Source organism: Macrotis lagotis, chromosome X (genome assembly GCF_037893015.1).
Source record: "Macrotis lagotis isolate mMagLag1 chromosome X, bilby.v1.9.chrom.fasta, whole genome shotgun sequence".
Lineage (NCBI taxonomy): Eukaryota > Metazoa > Chordata > Mammalia > Peramelemorphia > Peramelidae > Macrotis > Macrotis lagotis.
Genome location: NC_133666.1, coordinates 400,914,678 through 400,932,069, shown reverse-complemented (window position 1 = coordinate 400,932,069; position 17,392 = coordinate 400,914,678). Strand labels below are relative to the sequence as shown.

Sequence of the window (17,392 nt, the reverse complement as noted above, 5' to 3'; positions counted from 1 at the left end):
TTATATAAAGGAGTAATAAAAATATAAAAACTTATTAAATTTCATTGTATCCAGGTTAAATACTTTATCTAGTACTTCTACACAGGATGGGTCTTTTTGTGTTGAAAAATTAAATTAAACAGTGTATGTTGTAACAGGACTGTTGTCCCCTGATCTAAAGAGGACTAAATATAAGTCTGGAACAAATATAATGACCACCCTCAATTCCTACCCCTTGGGAGTGGGAAGCTACCAGGTTGCCTAAGGAGTGGACAAGCAGATCTAGATCAGAAACAGAGCAGATCTAAATGGAAGAGCCAGTCAGCAGTAATATTTGGTAATGCAGAAGGGTCAGAGAGGGGAGAAAGAGACAGAGAGAAGGAATGAGAGAGAGAGAGAGAGAGAGAGAGAGAGAGAGAGAGAGAGAGAGAACAAGGAAAAAGGATTGATAGATGAATTTCTAGCTCCAAATAGGTAAGAATCACTACACTCTCAATGCAATGAATATTCATGATTTTTAGATGTAAAATTATGAATCTTATTGTAAACAAGAATTCTGTAATGACAATTTTACATATTTTTCTTAGTAAATTTCCAGGAATAAAATTAATTAATATTTAGCACCATTAATTGAAGATTAGAAGAAATGACTTATAAGCTTAGTCACTTTTTTTAAATTTCTTTCATTTCATTTGACTCAAACTTGGTAGTCATTGCAAGATGTTTGCTCAAACTGATCATCTCTGAATGTTATACAGCAGCATCTAATCATTGCTAAATATTTCACTGACATTGTCCTCTGTAGAAGCATTGATGGCTCAAATCACAAGTTATTTCTTATACTCCATGTTACATATTAAGCTGTGTGGGTATCCAGTTAGCACCAGTTGCTATAAATGATCTAACCAACATTGCTGAATTGCCATTTTGTTGATGTCATTGTCATTTTAATATCTCAATATTTTAAGAATAGAGAAGAATATTTTAATTTCAGGATGGCAGTGGTGTTTGGATAAGTGGAGGCACAAAGAAGGATCTTTAGAAAATTAATTGATTCTTGCAAAAAAAAAGAAGATAATTTTGATTTGAGATGAAGGAGTGTCTGTGAGGAGTAGAATTATTCAGATATTATTTGCTTCTTATACACTCAAAAGGCTAAGTGAATTTAGATAGTCATTCTTCACCATACAAATTTTAATATTTAGACTTGGGTCATACTTTACATAGAATGTGGAAAATATATAAATGAAATATATAATGAAAATATATAATATATAATGAAAATATATAAATGAAAATCATAGATCTATTTGTGCTGGTTTTCCCAAAGTGTATGGAACCAGAGGCACATCTCCATGCATTTCAAAATGATAACTTCAAAAAGTGAATCTGAGAATTTTTTATATTATTTTCCATGAAAAGTCTTTTATGGAAATAACCTTGATTTTTATTAGCTTGTGTTCTATTTTAAATCATGCTCTGATGGAATGATTAAATCTAATATAAAGTATAGAGCAAGTTAACAGGCTTAATAGTCCTAAAGATAAGATAGGAATGTTTCTGCCATTATCTTGAACAGTCAATAATGAACCAAGTTGTCTTCTTTAACTATCATGCCATTTTCCTCCCTTGCTGTATTACTCAAAATAATTTTTAAAGTAACATGATAGTTTTTGTGTCAGTTAACAGAATCATTTCTCCCAAAGGAACATCTTTCAGGTTGGCTGGTTATTCCATTTGAAATCAACTGCTTGGTTGGAAGTGATATTTCCTTGGAGTTTGAAGCAGTTGGTCTGACAGACTCTAAAAACACATCTTCTCCTCTCAATCAAGAGGTCACAGTTAAGTTACAAATGACATTTTGTTCCCCTCATGGAAGATGTTATTCAAACTGACCATAGTAGATTACCATTTAGGAATCTAGATCTTAGCTCATTAAATTAGGGACTTTATATATACTATATATCTTATAAGAATTATAACTTTGTTATACTATCTTTGTAGCTATTATCTTTTTCCTACCTCACAGTAGATACATTTAAAGAGACAATCTAAATTTAAAAATATTTTTATTAAGACTTCACAACTTTTGTCTCCTTAAAACAAATAATACACTAAAATAAAGGTAGTGATATCTTAATATAATACAATGAACAGCATTTCCAGTAATAGAATTATTTGTACTAGAACTAACATCAATTGAAGAAATCCCACACTCTTTGACATCTTTACCCAATAACTCAAATGGGTCTCAATATATGAGATAGTAGTTTGCAAAACATTGATGCAGTGGCTCTCCTAACCTCATCCCCAAATTGCAAAGAAACATTATTAAAAATTATGATTGGAAGTATAGGAGATGTGGCATGGTTTATACTGGATAAGACATCAGAAAGATTTTGTTTAACATCCCCCTTTAAGAAGATTTTTCATTGTGATTCTCTGCAAGTCACAATTTTTATCTGTAAAGTCAAGGAGCTGGAATCAGTCTGCAAAAAGTCCCTTCTCACTTCAAATCTATAATTTTAGGAATTTAAGTATATACAGAGAAAATTGAACATAAACATATTTACATTTAAATATACATTTGTGTAGTTCTCCTTCCTCAGACTGCCCTTACCTGTACATTACATCTTCAATACCCAGGATATGCATAGCCACTATATCATCTTAAAGGAATGAGATAGGTAATCATTCCTTTCTCTCTATTTTTTTTTGGGGGGGGGTTGAGGGACAAAGGGGTTATGTAACTTTCACAAGGTCACAGAGCTAGTAAGTATCAAATATCTGATTTGAACTCTAGGGCCAGTACTCTAATCACTGTGCCACCCAGCTATCCTAGCCCCTAGGTTATCATTCCTAAAGCTATAGAGTATATATTCTAGTTAATGAATTTTCTCTTAGAAGTTAGCCAGAAGGCACAATTAACTCAAAGAAAAAGTCTTTTACCAAAATAGCAGAATAAGAAATTTAAAAAAAAAAACACAAAACATCCTTATCATTAAAGAAATCTGGATTGTACTCCTCCTCCTTCCCAAATGTAGACAGCATCAATGCGAAGAACAATTAGTATACTAATATACAGTCACACTCATACAGATAATAGGATCATGTACAAATTGCTGTAAAAGACCTAAGAGAAAACCTATTGCAATCACCTTATTTTATAGACAAGGAAAATGAGGTTTGAGGAGATAGGTGGTGTATCCAAATGATGTAGACTTGTTAAACACATATATTAAGCATTAGAGGCAAGATTTGGATCCAGGTCCTCTAATTCCAGGGATATTGCTCATTCATGGTACCATAACTATCTCACACATGACGAAAGCAACTCACAAAAATTCTCATTAGAGAATTCATGTTCTTTTTCTTCCCATTATGCCCTCATGATTATTCCCTCAATGCACATAGTCTCATACTTGCTAAGTTACTCAGTGTATGATGGCTGATAGGAGTTGGAAAGGGAGAGAAATCCTCTCTCAGCCCCCTGAACTCTGAATGAGGCACAAGGGAAAATAGATTGATTCACCTCTCAAGAACTGTATTCTTTCTCCAAAGTTGACTCACTTCTTAACTACCAGTTATAACTATATAGAGAATATTTTTGTGGAGTTAGATGGCTTGCTTTTTAAAGACTAAAAGGAGTATTAGTCAAAGGGTTCATTCTTCAGTCATCAAATATCTAATTAGTTGTTTTCTAATTTTCTCATTTATTCAAAAGCTTCTTCCTATCTCCTAACTGAGCAAAACACAAAGATTTATTTCTATTTCCTTTATACTTCTTTTATACAAACATTATATATATATATATATACATATATATGTATATATATTTATGTTTAATTACATCTGTATACATATTGTACATGTAGTGGAGAATATAAGAAGTGCCATAAGATTTGAAAAGGCTCAATGTTCTTCTTGAGAGAGAGAGAGAGAGAGAGAGAGAGAGAGAGGAGAGAATATATTCTACATACTAAAAACTATTGATCTAAGGATGAATGTGATTTCTGGCCTATATATTGAACTCATTATTATTGTGATGGCTACTGAACATTTATAAAAGAAAACTGATCTTACAAAGTCAAATTATGGAAAATATAAAGAATTCTGGTCTAAGTAGTTGTACAACATGGTTTAAAAATTGGTTGAATACCTGGACTTATAGGATCATCATTACAGTTTTAATATCAACTTAAAAGGAGTATCCTAGAAATCTGTGCTTGTCCTTCATCCAACTTGTACATGGAATAACACTGAGACATTTCTAGCATTCTAGCATTACATACATATATATGTCAGTGTCTGAATTCCTAAAAATTCCTAATAGGCTAAGACATTGGGATATATTTGATAAGTTGAAATTCAATAGGATTGACTGTAACATACATCATGGCTCAAAAATCGGTTTTATGAATGAAAAATGGATGACAGAAGTTCATCTAAAAGATTTAGGAATTTAAGTGAACTATAATTTCAGTATAATTAAATATGGGACCAAAAGTAAATTAATAAGGAATACATTTTGTCGAGGACAAGAAAGATCGTTCTTCTTCTTGTCTTTACCTTAGTTAAACCAGATCTGAATTGCTGTGTCTACTGGGTTTCATATTTTAGGAAGGACATTGATTAGCTGAAGAATATTCAGAGGAGAAAAACCAAGACAGTGAAATACTTTAAAGAGTTCATCACATGCAAGAATATGTTAAATGTTTAACCTATAGAGGAGAAAACTTAAGATGTACATAGTATTTTTGTTTTGTTTTTTAAATTTTTTGCAAGGCAATGGAGTTAAGTGGCTTGCCCAAGGCCACACAGCTAGAATTATTAAGTGTCTGATGTCAAATTTGAACTCAGATATTCCTGACTCCAGGGCCAGTGCTCTATCCACAGCGCCACCTAGCCACCCCTGTACATAGTGTTTTAAACTATTTTAAAAGCTTTTATGTTGACAAGATATAATTTTTGTTCCACTTAGGCTGAGATGACTAACTAGAAGCTATTGGAAGTTACAAGGAAGCATAATTTGACTGAATTTAATGGTGGGTAGGAGCATATTGATACAATAATTATATCAATGCTGAAATGAATTGAGCTATGTTAGAAGGTAGTGAGCTTCTATGGAGTTCTCAAAGAAAGGTCCTGTATAGGATCATTCATCAAGCATATAGTAGAGGGAAATCCTCAGGTATTATGTAAAGTAAATATCCTCTATGGTCCTTTCTCTTGCTTAAATATTATGATTCTGCAATAGATCTAAGTGTACCTTTGTAAAATATCTGATTCACAAAATATGTTCCTCACAATGAACTACTGCTATAATTAGTGTGTGAGTATAAAATTTTTTTAAAACACCTGATTTTTTTGCGTGTGTATGTATGTAAATGGTGAGATTGAACCTCCATTTTTTAAAAAACTTCTATCTATATGTCACAGTATATACATATATAAAGATATATATATCTATGTGTATTATACACATGCATACATACATGCATACAGACAATTAAGATTTCTGCCTTCAAAGAGCTTATATTCTACTAGAGATTAGTTGATAATTATTCAATGATAATTATTGATAATTTAATATAATAGAAATTCGATGGGTCAAAAGAAAGGTGCAAAGTTCTCAAGGAAAATGGAAGAAAATCTTATAGATGTGTAGGGGGTGGGGATTAAGAAAGTTTCATAGAGGGGAGGACACTTGAGCTAAATCTTAAAGTGAGAGATGATGATGAAGTGATTCATAGGCATGTAGGTTGACTGAGATTGCATGGAGTCAAAAGATTGCATGTTTGGCTTGCAGCACAGATAGCATTTCAATATGCATATATGGGTGTAATTTTTTAAACATTGTGAAACAAAGCCAGAAAGATAGGTTGGACCTAGATTTTGAAGAAGCATACATTCCAAACTGTAGAGTTTTCAATTTATTCTGTTGACAATAGGTAGCTACTGAGGTTTTTGGAGTAGGGGTGCTATGGTAATATATTGTACCTTAGGAAAATTTTTTGGTAGCTGTAGGAAGAGAAAAAGATACTGAAGCCATGGAGGCAAAGGAGAGTATTTTAATAGTCTACATAAGAGGAGATGAGGTCCACAGCAATGATGGCGTCTATGAGAGTTGAGAGAAAATTTGATGTGAGGGCACAATATGAATGTAGAATCAGTAGGATTGAGCAACTATTTATTCAGATAGGTTTTGGAATAATTTCTGATATTTATATATTGGATTATATTCTCATTTTTGAAGCTAAAAAGGATGGAAAATAATTGTTAAATAATTCTTAAAATATGTTTGTTATAAAATGTAATGATTAGAACTTTCTATATGGAAATAGATACATACATATGTAAAAGATAACTTAAGTAGTTTGATCCAGGTCTAATACTTCTTTGTAATTTCCCTTCTTCTTGTCCATAGTTGGTTCTGATATCCTGATCACTGAATTGAAAAATTCACAAGCAAGTGGTCCAAGGTTTCTAAAGTGGCATGTGATGCCTGTTTTGTTTGCTGTCTGTTCTTAATATTACAGAGTTAATTGTAACTGAGTAACTTATGTGCGGCAAAGGGATAAACTATAAAACTGTAAACTTTCTGCATGCTTTATCCTACTCATTCAAAAGCATTCTGAAGTTAATCTAATTGAGTTTACTGAGAGGAGTAATCACATTTAAAGAAGAAATAAAAGTAATATTGATATTAATTCAAAAAGAAGTATTTATATATGTGTGCATACACACACACACATATATATATACATACATATATATATATATATATATATATATATACACACACACAAAATTTGTTATCTCCCTTAAAATGGCTATAACAAAATGTCTTAGTACATACAGTAGAAAGAACATGACTTTAGTATTTTGGATAACTGGGTCTACTTCCAGTTTTTCTAAATATTGATTATTTGAATTTGAAGAAGTCATTGGATTTTTCCAGATCCAGATTTCCTTATATAAAAAAGTGAAAGGATTAAATTTATTCTCTTCAATTTCCCTTTCATTTCTTAAAAGAATATCAGATTTCAAAATGTCTGACCATTTGTTAAGTTATGATGTCCATATAATTGTAGGATCATATTTTTTACCACCAAAATTAGGGTAGTAATATAAAAATTAATTTTTAGTGGAAGGAACAATGTGTAGTATTTTCATTAGATCCAATGACAAAAGTAATTTAATAACGACAATTGAAATGCCAATTAATTTAGCAAATTAATAAAACATTTGTTAAAATATACTTCATTTTGATGTACATAGGGTTTTTGAGGTCAAGGATTGTTTTTTCTTTTGTCATTGTATCTCCATTGCTCAAAAGATATCATCTTACACATCCTGAACAATTCAAATTTTCAAAAATTTGAATTGAATTGAAGGGAAAAAGTATAATCTATTATTATTAATGCTATACTTTGAGATTTTATATATATATTGTACCAGAGATGGTCCTAAAATTCTCCATCATCATTCTATTAATATTAGACAATTAAAACTTTGAATTCCTATGGAAAATATAATTCATTTTTATCCTAAGATAAGAGAATTAGAACTGTTCAGGACCTTATACACCATCTAGACCAATACTTTCATTTTACATATGGAAACTGAACAATTCTTTAGTAATTTGTTCAAGGTGATTCAAGTTATAACAGCTCAAGATTTGAACCCATATTCCATAACTTAAAACCAGTGCCTTTCTACTCTTCCATTGTTGCTTCTCATGATGATAACTGTGACATCTTGATCAACATATGTGTGTGTGTGTGTGTGTGTGTGTGTAGCATTTACAACAAGTAATTTTTTGCATTTAAAATCTCAAATCCTTTTCTAAAAGCTAAAAACCATTATCCTCATTTTGTAGGTGGAAACATTTAATCCTGGGTTTCATAACTGGCAAGAGAATCATGAAGTTCTAGGCTCACCTTGAATCATAGACAGTTAAATTTAACTAGGACCATAACAATTCTTGAAAGGATTTCTTGGATTGAAATATGATTTAATATGGATAATTATAATTTCTAAACTATTCCTGTAGCCCTAAAATCAACTTGGTTAGTTTCAGAATATTTTTATGCTTCAAACTGCAGTTTAAATCTCTAAAATTGTTTTTTTCAACCTTTCTGTCAATGACATCAGTTATCTTTTGCTATAAATCAATTTAAGAAATCTTGTTGGCCCACTAAGTATTTCTGATAAGGGCAAGTCGTTCCATGAAACATTCCAAGATTATCTCAAGAAATTGCTTTCATAGACCATAAAAGAAGGGAAAAAAAGCCAAGTAGAACATGCCAGGCAGATAGAGTTTACAGTTTTACAGCTCCTCCCACTGCAGCACATAAGTCACTAAGTTACAGTTAACTTTGGATGATCAATCACGGATTGCAAGCAAAACAGGCATCACACACACACACACACCATCTACCCTGGAGCTCCGGGGCTACTTTCTTGTGATTTTTCCAATTCAATGATGAGGGGATCAGAACCAATTCTGGACATGGATATAGCAAATTACAGTGAAGTTTTGGACCCAACTTATACAACTTTGGAGTTTGAAACTATGCAGATACTCTACAATTCAAGTGGTGAGTTCTCATCTACTCATTGATGTGTCATAAAGAAAGAGGTTAACAGGAAAAGTTAAACTGGGTGAAACAACTTGGTAGTAGTATATTGTATTAGTGAAGAGTGTGGGAACTACTTTTATAGTAACAAATCTGGGTCTTTACACGTTATCACAAAAACCAAGGCAGGTGGTCTTATTTCAAAAAGAAAATCACTGATCAAGAAAATAAAGTAACTACAGTGATCTATTATAAGGTAGTTAGATGGTGATAGGAAAAGCAGGCTTTAGATGATAGCTATAAGTAATAATTATTGGCTATTACTGAACTTTGTGGGGCAACATTAGACATTTATATGTAGAATACAGTTTCATAGATATTTTAGAGATTTTGCTGATTACCTGGGTCCATTAATTATCATTCTTAGAAGTCTCCTATGCTCTTAATGAAAAAACACTATACAAAAATATATTTATTTTTTATAGATCAATAATATGGAAGGGATTAAAGTTTTCTTTTTATCAGAATGACTCTTTACAAGCTAATGTTTAGCCACAATAAACTCTTGGTATTTTTACTAGTGTAACATTTTAACTTTAAATCAGACTGTAGTTACTACTGGTAAATATCTTTATGGAATTTTGTCATCTTTTATATTGACAGTATGCTTTATCAAATAAACAGTCCCGTTGAAAAGGGTATTAAAATTATAATTCTATTAACTGTATTAACTAGTTATAATTCATCAGGTCGTCAGAGTATTTGTGGGTATTTGTGTGGAATTCAAGGTTGATGAAAATGAATATTCTAATTTTAATACCTTAGCATATATAAGACTGTATAATTATAAATCTAATATCAAACATAAATCAGTGATTGAAAAATTATGTTCTCTTAAAGGTGATTTTATTAAATATTTTTTTCTAAAAACAGAAAATAATGTGGGTTAAATAAGCTTATACTGAAGTTCTTCATTTAAATTTTAGTTGTTTACTTGTCTATAAGTCAATACATGTAGTGATGAATAATGTACATGATAATATACTCTGTATGAGGCTATTTAGCCAAAGCAACATTTAGAATTTTATATCTAATTTCTGCAATTTTTCTAAAGAAAAGAAAATATATTAATGTCACAAAAAGCATATTTTTCTAACAGTAGGATACTTATTTTCATTGTCAGAATGTTCTAGCTGAAAAAGGAATTAATACTTATTGTACTTATAGTATGATGCTAAGAAAGTTTCTAATTAGAAATTCTCATTGAAAAAAATTCTAATTTCTTATATTTCTTACTTTTTTTTTAGATTCCACATCAACATTAGATTTGTTGTGGATATATTGCCTTACATGTTCATAAAATATTTTAAAATGATTTTAAGTCTGCAATATAGCCCAGTAGGTTGAACCCTGGAGAGGGAGCTGAAAAACCTGGGTTCTAGTTCCAACTCTGTTTCATAATTTATACTGTGACCTTAGAATAGTCACTGAACTATTCTGGATTTACTTTCACCATATGCAAAACGAAAGACACAGAAAGCAAATCTCCAAAGCTCTTTCTAGCTTGAAAATTATGTGATTTTCTGGTTTATTATTATCTAAATGTAAATAGCTCTAAATTCGTATTGAATATTTGGCTAAAAAGTGAAGAAAGTTGAGATAAATTTGCTGATGAAATCAATTTAAGCCATGTATTTCAATTAGAGTATGCTATTTTCTTCCCTACAAGACGGTTCGGCCACTGAACAAACCAGCATGAATACTCCAGACAATGGGGTCAACAGTCTTTGTGCCATATGTGGAGATCGAGCCACTGGAAAGCACTATGGTGCCTCAAGTTGTGATGGCTGTAAAGGTTTCTTCAGACGGAGCATTCGAAAGAGTCATGTTTATTCCTGCAGGTACTTGAAATGTGTCATTTAGCAGAATTAACTTTAACATAGAAATATACCATATGAGTTTCAGAGGTTCCTAGGCTTACATGAAAAACACTTCTATAGTAATGAGGCAAATGTAGCTTGTATACACTGTATTTTTGTCTATCTAAAAACCAAAGATATAATACTCTTATAGTTTGTTAGTATGCAGGGAAAAAATGCTAACTTTTAAACCCAAAAGGCAAAATTTATCTCCTCTACCATCAAGTAAATTGGTGTTATTCACATTAAATTGTGATTACCAATAAATAAAATTTACAAGTCAACTTTTGAAAATTTTAGGTAACTGAGACTTATCACATTTTTCTTACGTGGAGAAGTATATTTATGTGAAAAGAATAATAAGACTCGTACTTCCCATGGATCTAGAGTGTGTCCTTAATATATCTAGGGCTTAGTGTCCTTTGTAAAACAGGGATAAAAATATTAATGATATCTACCTCACAGGAACTTAGTGAGAATAAACAAAACTCCTGTTAATGTGAACTATTAGTCCTATTAAATTGACACATAGTAATAGAGTATGGCTGTCTAGTTAAACCAGGTTTTCTTGAGTGTATATATTGTATTTGTGATATATAAATTTATGACATTTGAAAAAAAAAAGGTGAGATCAGAATAAGAAAAATATGCTGATGAAAGGCAATTTCAAGATGATTATGCCATCTTGGGAACCAATCAAATGCTTTCAAAGAAATAATTTCATTTTACTTTGGTTCCATTCACCATGTTATTACTTTGTGCCTAAAATCACTTAATATTCATTTCTCAAAATAAGAAATTTACTAAGAATTCTGTTTTGCATTTCAAATATGTCATGATGGTTTTAAAAATGAATTTTTTCTCACAAGTAAAAGTTTTCTTGCTTAATTAAAAATATTTTTCAATATAATGTTATGTTTTATCTAAAAATGTAGATATGAAGTGAAAATTTTTAGAGTGATTACTTAATTTATCACAGGATCACCTTAAATATGAAATTATCCTAATAAATGTGAAATGTGATTAATTTTAACTCCTCCTCCCTGAAATCATAACTAACTTTCCAGGAAGTTATTTATTGAAGAAATTGAAATATATACCTCTTTAGACCATTGCGATTGAAACAATTTTAGGCTTAAATATCATGAAATGGCAAGAGTGGAATGATCCCCTAGAAGTTTATTAATATAATTCTCTCTAAAACAAAAATAATGGTTATTACAATGAATATTCTTAATTTATGAAACCTTCTATTCTTGCTTCCTATAGAATCAATCAGTTTTTTAAAAAGCAAATGATTTTTGAAATTGGATAAATTTTATATTTTCATTCAGTTTGGATTTTAGAATTTTTTTATGAGGAAGGGTTGTGAGGCACAGGAAATATAGGAAAATATTTGTCATTTCAATTCATTTTCTCAGCTTTATTCCATCATAACTATTCTGTCACTTCTAGATTTGCAGAATGATAATTTTTCTCTTCCCTAGTAGGTGTTATTAGTAACCTAGAATTTTATTCACCTGAAGTATCTCATTTGTGGATTCTTTTGACCTTATTAAATATATCACCCAGGTTAGTTAAATAGTTTTTTTCTTCCTGGCCTGAGACAAAGACAATTTTACTTATGTAAACAAACACACAAATATTTAATTATATACTACTTTCTTACAAACAAATTTAGTGAAGTTAAGTACTTTTTCCATCATCATACAGCTGACAATGAAAATTGGAGACAAAATTTGAAATAAGAATCTTTTATTCCTAGTCCACTACTTGCTCTTCAGCACTGTTCCTTTGTCATATGTGATGCTGGATCATCTCTGTTTTACTAGTATCATAAGAGAGGAAGCTTAAGGTCTTTAATGACTCATATAGACTATTCTCATGTTCATTTGGCAGTAACTATATGAGTAATGGGATGGTTGTAGCTCATTATAATGACTCCATGAGGGTTGGGACTTATATTTTCCAAATCTGGGAAGGTCATGGTATCCTATAGGCAGTTCAGAATTAATAGGAATGGCTATGTCTTTGCATTGTATCCCATTTCATTTTGCATCTATGAATACAATGTTTAATATATGTGTTTTATATACTATATATATGGTTAATATGGATATACTATATATTTAAACTTAATAAAATGTTTAATATGCTTAATTTTAATAATGTGTAAGTGCTACACATGCATGTGTGTGTATATATGTATATTTACACATAGAGTGTTCTAAGTAGTGCACTCCTATTACCTAGAATTTAATAAGAATAAATAATTCATCATGTTTTTTTCAATGAAATAGGTTCAGCCGACAGTGTGTTGTTGACAAAGACAAGAGGAATCAGTGTAGATATTGTCGTTTAAAAAAGTGTTTTCGAGCAGGAATGAAGAAAGAAGGTAACATTTATTTTGTCAGAATATGCCTAGCAACATAATCATCACCCAAATGAGGTCTCAAATTTAGTGTTAGAAAAAGAAAAGACAGAATTACTCTATCAGTTGAGCATGGTGACTTTACCAACATGCTTTTAAAAAACATGAATCACCTATTTCTTTATTTCAAATAATGGTATAATATAGTTCACTTTGGGTTTAAATAATACACTTAAAATTATTTGTCTGATATATTTTCCTACATTTTTAGTATGTTATGTATAAAAACATGTGTGTTAAATAAAATCAGAGCATTTGAAAACCTATAATAGGAACAATATTTTCTATTACTTTCACAAAAGCATTTAACCAAATAATTTCCACCCCCCCCCAAGAGATAAATTTGACAAAGTCATTGAATATTCATTTTTCTATCCTTGGAACTTTGCTTAAATTCCCCAAATTTCACATAATTTTTTTCAGCACAGTGTCATCTTCCAAGAAAATGAAGGTAGAAAATTAAAAGCATATAACCTTTAGTAATAACATTCTTCTACTTGAAATTTTTTTCCTTAAAAGTCTTTCTAGGGGCGGCTAGGTGGCAGAGTGGATAAAGCACCGGCCTTGGAGTCAGGAGTACCTGGGTTCAAATCTGGTCTCAAACACTTAATAATTGCCTAGCTGTGTGGCCTTGGGCAAGCCACTTAACCCCATTTGCCTTGCAAAAACCTAAAAAAAAAAAAATAATTACCTAGCCGTGTGGCCTTGGCAAGCCATTTAACCCCATTTGCCTTGCAAAAAACAAAACCAAAAAGTCTTTCTAAAAGACCATACTAGCTTAAGAGATTAATTGATTTCTTTTGAATGATTATCATCCAGTCTCACCATCAACCTTACTCATTCACCATACTTTCTTTAAAAAAAGTTAAAGCACTCAATTTTTAATGTTCATTTATGTTATATGTGTATTTAAATATTTAAGAATGTAAAATTAAATAATTTCTTTTGTGTTACAATAAAATGGATATCATAACTTCTACTTTGCCTAGAATTCTTATGTAAGTACTAATTCCAATGAGAATGTTTTACAAGTTGATATGCTTAGCATTCTGTATAGTGTCATGAAAATTACTTTGTAAAAACATAATATAGTCTGGAATTTATTCAGAAGATAAATCTAGAATGAAAAGTTTCCCATAATATTAGATTTTTAAAATTTTATTTAAAGATTGCTTTTAAAGGAAACTCAAAATACAATCATTCACTTTCTTATTTATCCTTATTATAATAAATTTTTTCTCTTGTATTTAACAAGTATTTCAGGGGGGAAAAGGCACAATCTACCAGTAATTTCTCGTTAATAATAATGAAACTTGTGAATCTTGCTAGTATAAACAGTGACTTCTTAAGAACCAAAAAGCCACATCTTGCCTCATATAATTTATTATTAATATACCATAGGATGCAGAGTTGTAAGGGCTCTCTTTTATCTAATCAGAACATCTTATTTTAAAAATAAGCAGAATGTAACCCACATAAGTTAAGGAAGTATGTAAATTCATAGAATAATTAGTAGAATCAAGATTCAAATGCAGACGCTCTGGTTGCTGAAGCAGTAGTACCCTTTCTACTGTGTGATATTAACTAGTAATGTTGGGCCTGCTTCTTCTAAATTCTGCTATGTAGATAGGTTTATTTTATTATATCATCTAATACTAGATCTCATAGCAAAGAGTGAAAAAAAAACCTACATCTGTACCCACATACACACACACACACACACACACACACACACACATCTTTCTGTCTCTCTATGACTCTCTCTCTCATCTTTTATCTATCATTCTGTAAAGTAGTCAGCCAGTCTATATAATCTAAGTCTCTAAAAATCACTTATCTCAATGATTCAAGTGAAAGACTTTGGAGACTGAAAGGTATCATCCTGAATAAAGGTGATGTGACTGTCTGTACTGCATCTAAAAGATGCCAAGATTCATTTTCTTTTTGCTTTCAGCACATATATGGCTTAATATAATCCTTCATCATACTTCTTTCTCCTTCTATGCCTAAATGTGAATAAGTAGCTCTGGGAAATATAATTTTATATAATTTATCTTCCCCTCTCCTCAGATAAATGTATTAAGCTTGGTTTCTTGCAGGGGATCCAAGTTTTAGTCACTGAAATTCCTTAGCCTTCAAAAAAATCTTCTTTTCCCTTCGATTCCAGAGTTCAGAGAAAAAAAGCCACCTGCTTGAAACTTTTTCCTTCATTAATGTTTAAGAAACTCAAGAATTGAGGTTCCCCAAGGAGAAATAAGATTATAGTCTTTAAATGACCATAAGTATAGATTTATTTTATTTCCAATTCTTGCTCTAGTGTTTGTCACAGGAAGAAAAGAAATTTTTATAATTTCCATGACTCACATCTTCTGTCAGTGAATATGTTCTACTCTTTGACCTAGTCAGCATCACAGACAATTCCCTTTCTCTAGTTAGCTTATAGTGTTATTAACTTAGAAAGGAGTAGAATGCAGACTATTCAAAATATAGCAGGGCAGAATTGGCTGACCCATCATTTTCTGTGGTGTGTGGTAACATGAAACACCTTAAATCCCAGTGCTTCATTATCTCTAGAGACAAGGTTGTCTGTTACTGCTTCTTAAAGTGACAAATACTAGCCAAAAGAGCATAAGTCAGACCTTCCTGCTTTTATAGGTTGCCCTTCTCAGGGTTTTCAGCCACTCAGGTATTGTAGCAATGTAGTATTGGAGGAAAAAAAGATCCCCTTCTTGCTTGAAGATATTGGTCCAAATTTATGCCTTACTATTGATTAACTTTGTGACTGAGCAAGTAAATTAACTTCTCTGGGTTTCAGTTTCATTTTCTATAAAATGGGGATAATAAATTATCTATTCACCAAAGTTGCTTTTGGAGGAAATGAGATAAAGTAGGCTTTGTAAACTTTACAAAATACATAAGTGTAAGCTATTATTATTCCCCAATTCATATGCTTCTACATATTTGCATGTATACAAGTTTCAGATAATAAAATTATACACTTATTGCATTCTAGCTGTACAAAATGAACGAGACAGGATAAGCACAAGGAGAAATAACTTCGAAGGCAGCAATATTCCCTCTATTAATACATTGGCACAAGCTGAAGCTCTTTCTCGGCAGGTATGTACTGTCATCAGCATTTTATATCTTTGAAAATTTGTCATTTGAGAGTTGGAGGAGTGAGAAGGTTGATGTGAAGGATACTGGGTTTACTATGCATTAAGACTTTTTTATTTGATAAAACACCAAGTATAAGGAATGACTCAAAATAAACAATTTTGATTTATTTTGGTGTTGTGTTAAGGTCCCAATGAACTCAGGGAAAACCTAGACTTCTAGGTTCTGGCATTTTGGGGAATTTAGAGTTTGGGAGGGGAGGTGGTGGAAGTATAGGGATTGAACCAGGGATCAATCCAAGATGAGGGCATTGGCTTTTTATTCTGTCTGTCTTTCTTTATGAGGGGGTAAGAGTAAAAAAGTTCTAACTGACTAATCAGTTTGGACACATAGGGCTTTTTGGGGTATAATATGATGGTCTCTGATTGAGAGCTTGGTCATGATTGTGTATGGATATTTCCTTATAAATTCTTTACTCTTCTTTTAAGTCCTAAATCTTATCTATATGTGATTGAGGAATGAGAATTATCTGTACTTTCTGCTGGTGATTTTCATCCTGAGAGAGATAGTTATTGATGCTTTAAAAAATAGTTACTGGGTGAATCAGTTAAAAGAAAGTTCTTTTTATGTCTCATGAGGGGAGAAATTTCCCTTTAAGTCTTATAATTGTTGATTCATGCTATGTTTTTTTCTTAAAGAAATATGGATAAAAAGAATCCAGAATCACCAACTTTGACTCTAATCTTATGCTTTTATTTAGCCTGTTAAACTTCAGCAATATTTGTTTCTAACGGGTAGAAAACAAATTCAAAAAATCACATTTCCATCAGGAAATATATTTTTTAGAAATCTAGGAAAAATCGATTCTGTCTTTGCATTATGTGACTTGGGATATTTAGAATGAAGCATCTGTCATGATATACATTTTAATATATCATAGCTGAAAAAATGATCACTGAAGAAATGTAAGTATATCATATATAAAGTAACTATTTTCATGAATGATGACTTTTTAAAAAATAGAAACTTAGATCTTCAAATCACAAGTTTTGTAACTTTACTAGATCATTTTAGATATAGTTATTACAGACAATAAATTAACATTTATTAAGTTCTGAGTTTTGGGAGCATGAATAAGGGCATAAGATAGTCTCTACTCTCAAGGAGTTCACAGTCTAATAAGGGAGACAACAAGCAAATAACTATGTGCAAACAAGATATATAAATTGTAGATATTGGTGTCTTCTAACACTAGAATTAAAGGAGATCAGGAAAGGATTCTTGTAGGACAAGATTTTCACTGAAACTTGAAAGAAATAAGGATGCAAATTTGAAGAAGGTGAATATTTTAGGCAAGAGGGAAT

General features: G+C 31.2%; 1 protein-coding gene across 4 annotated transcripts in view; it reads left to right on the top strand.

Annotated features, from left to right (window-relative positions):
• The window catches only part of HNF4G (hepatocyte nuclear factor 4 gamma), a 176,455-nt gene that overhangs the window by 145,973 nt on the left and 13,090 nt on the right, over positions 1-17,392 (top strand). For 3 of the 4 annotated variants that reach the window (XM_074199528.1, XM_074199527.1, XM_074199526.1), the window contains 3 exons: positions 10,291-10,462; positions 12,781-12,875; positions 15,925-16,031. In XM_074199528.1, coding sequence (XP_074055629.1) covers positions 10,317-10,462; positions 12,781-12,875; positions 15,925-16,031 — 348 coding nt within the window. In that variant the 5' untranslated portion in view covers positions 10,291-10,316. Of the gene's footprint in view, positions 1-3,817; positions 8,583-10,290; positions 10,463-12,780; positions 12,876-15,924; positions 16,032-17,392 lie in introns of those variants that run through there. The other variant, XM_074199525.1, reaches the window with a different exon arrangement.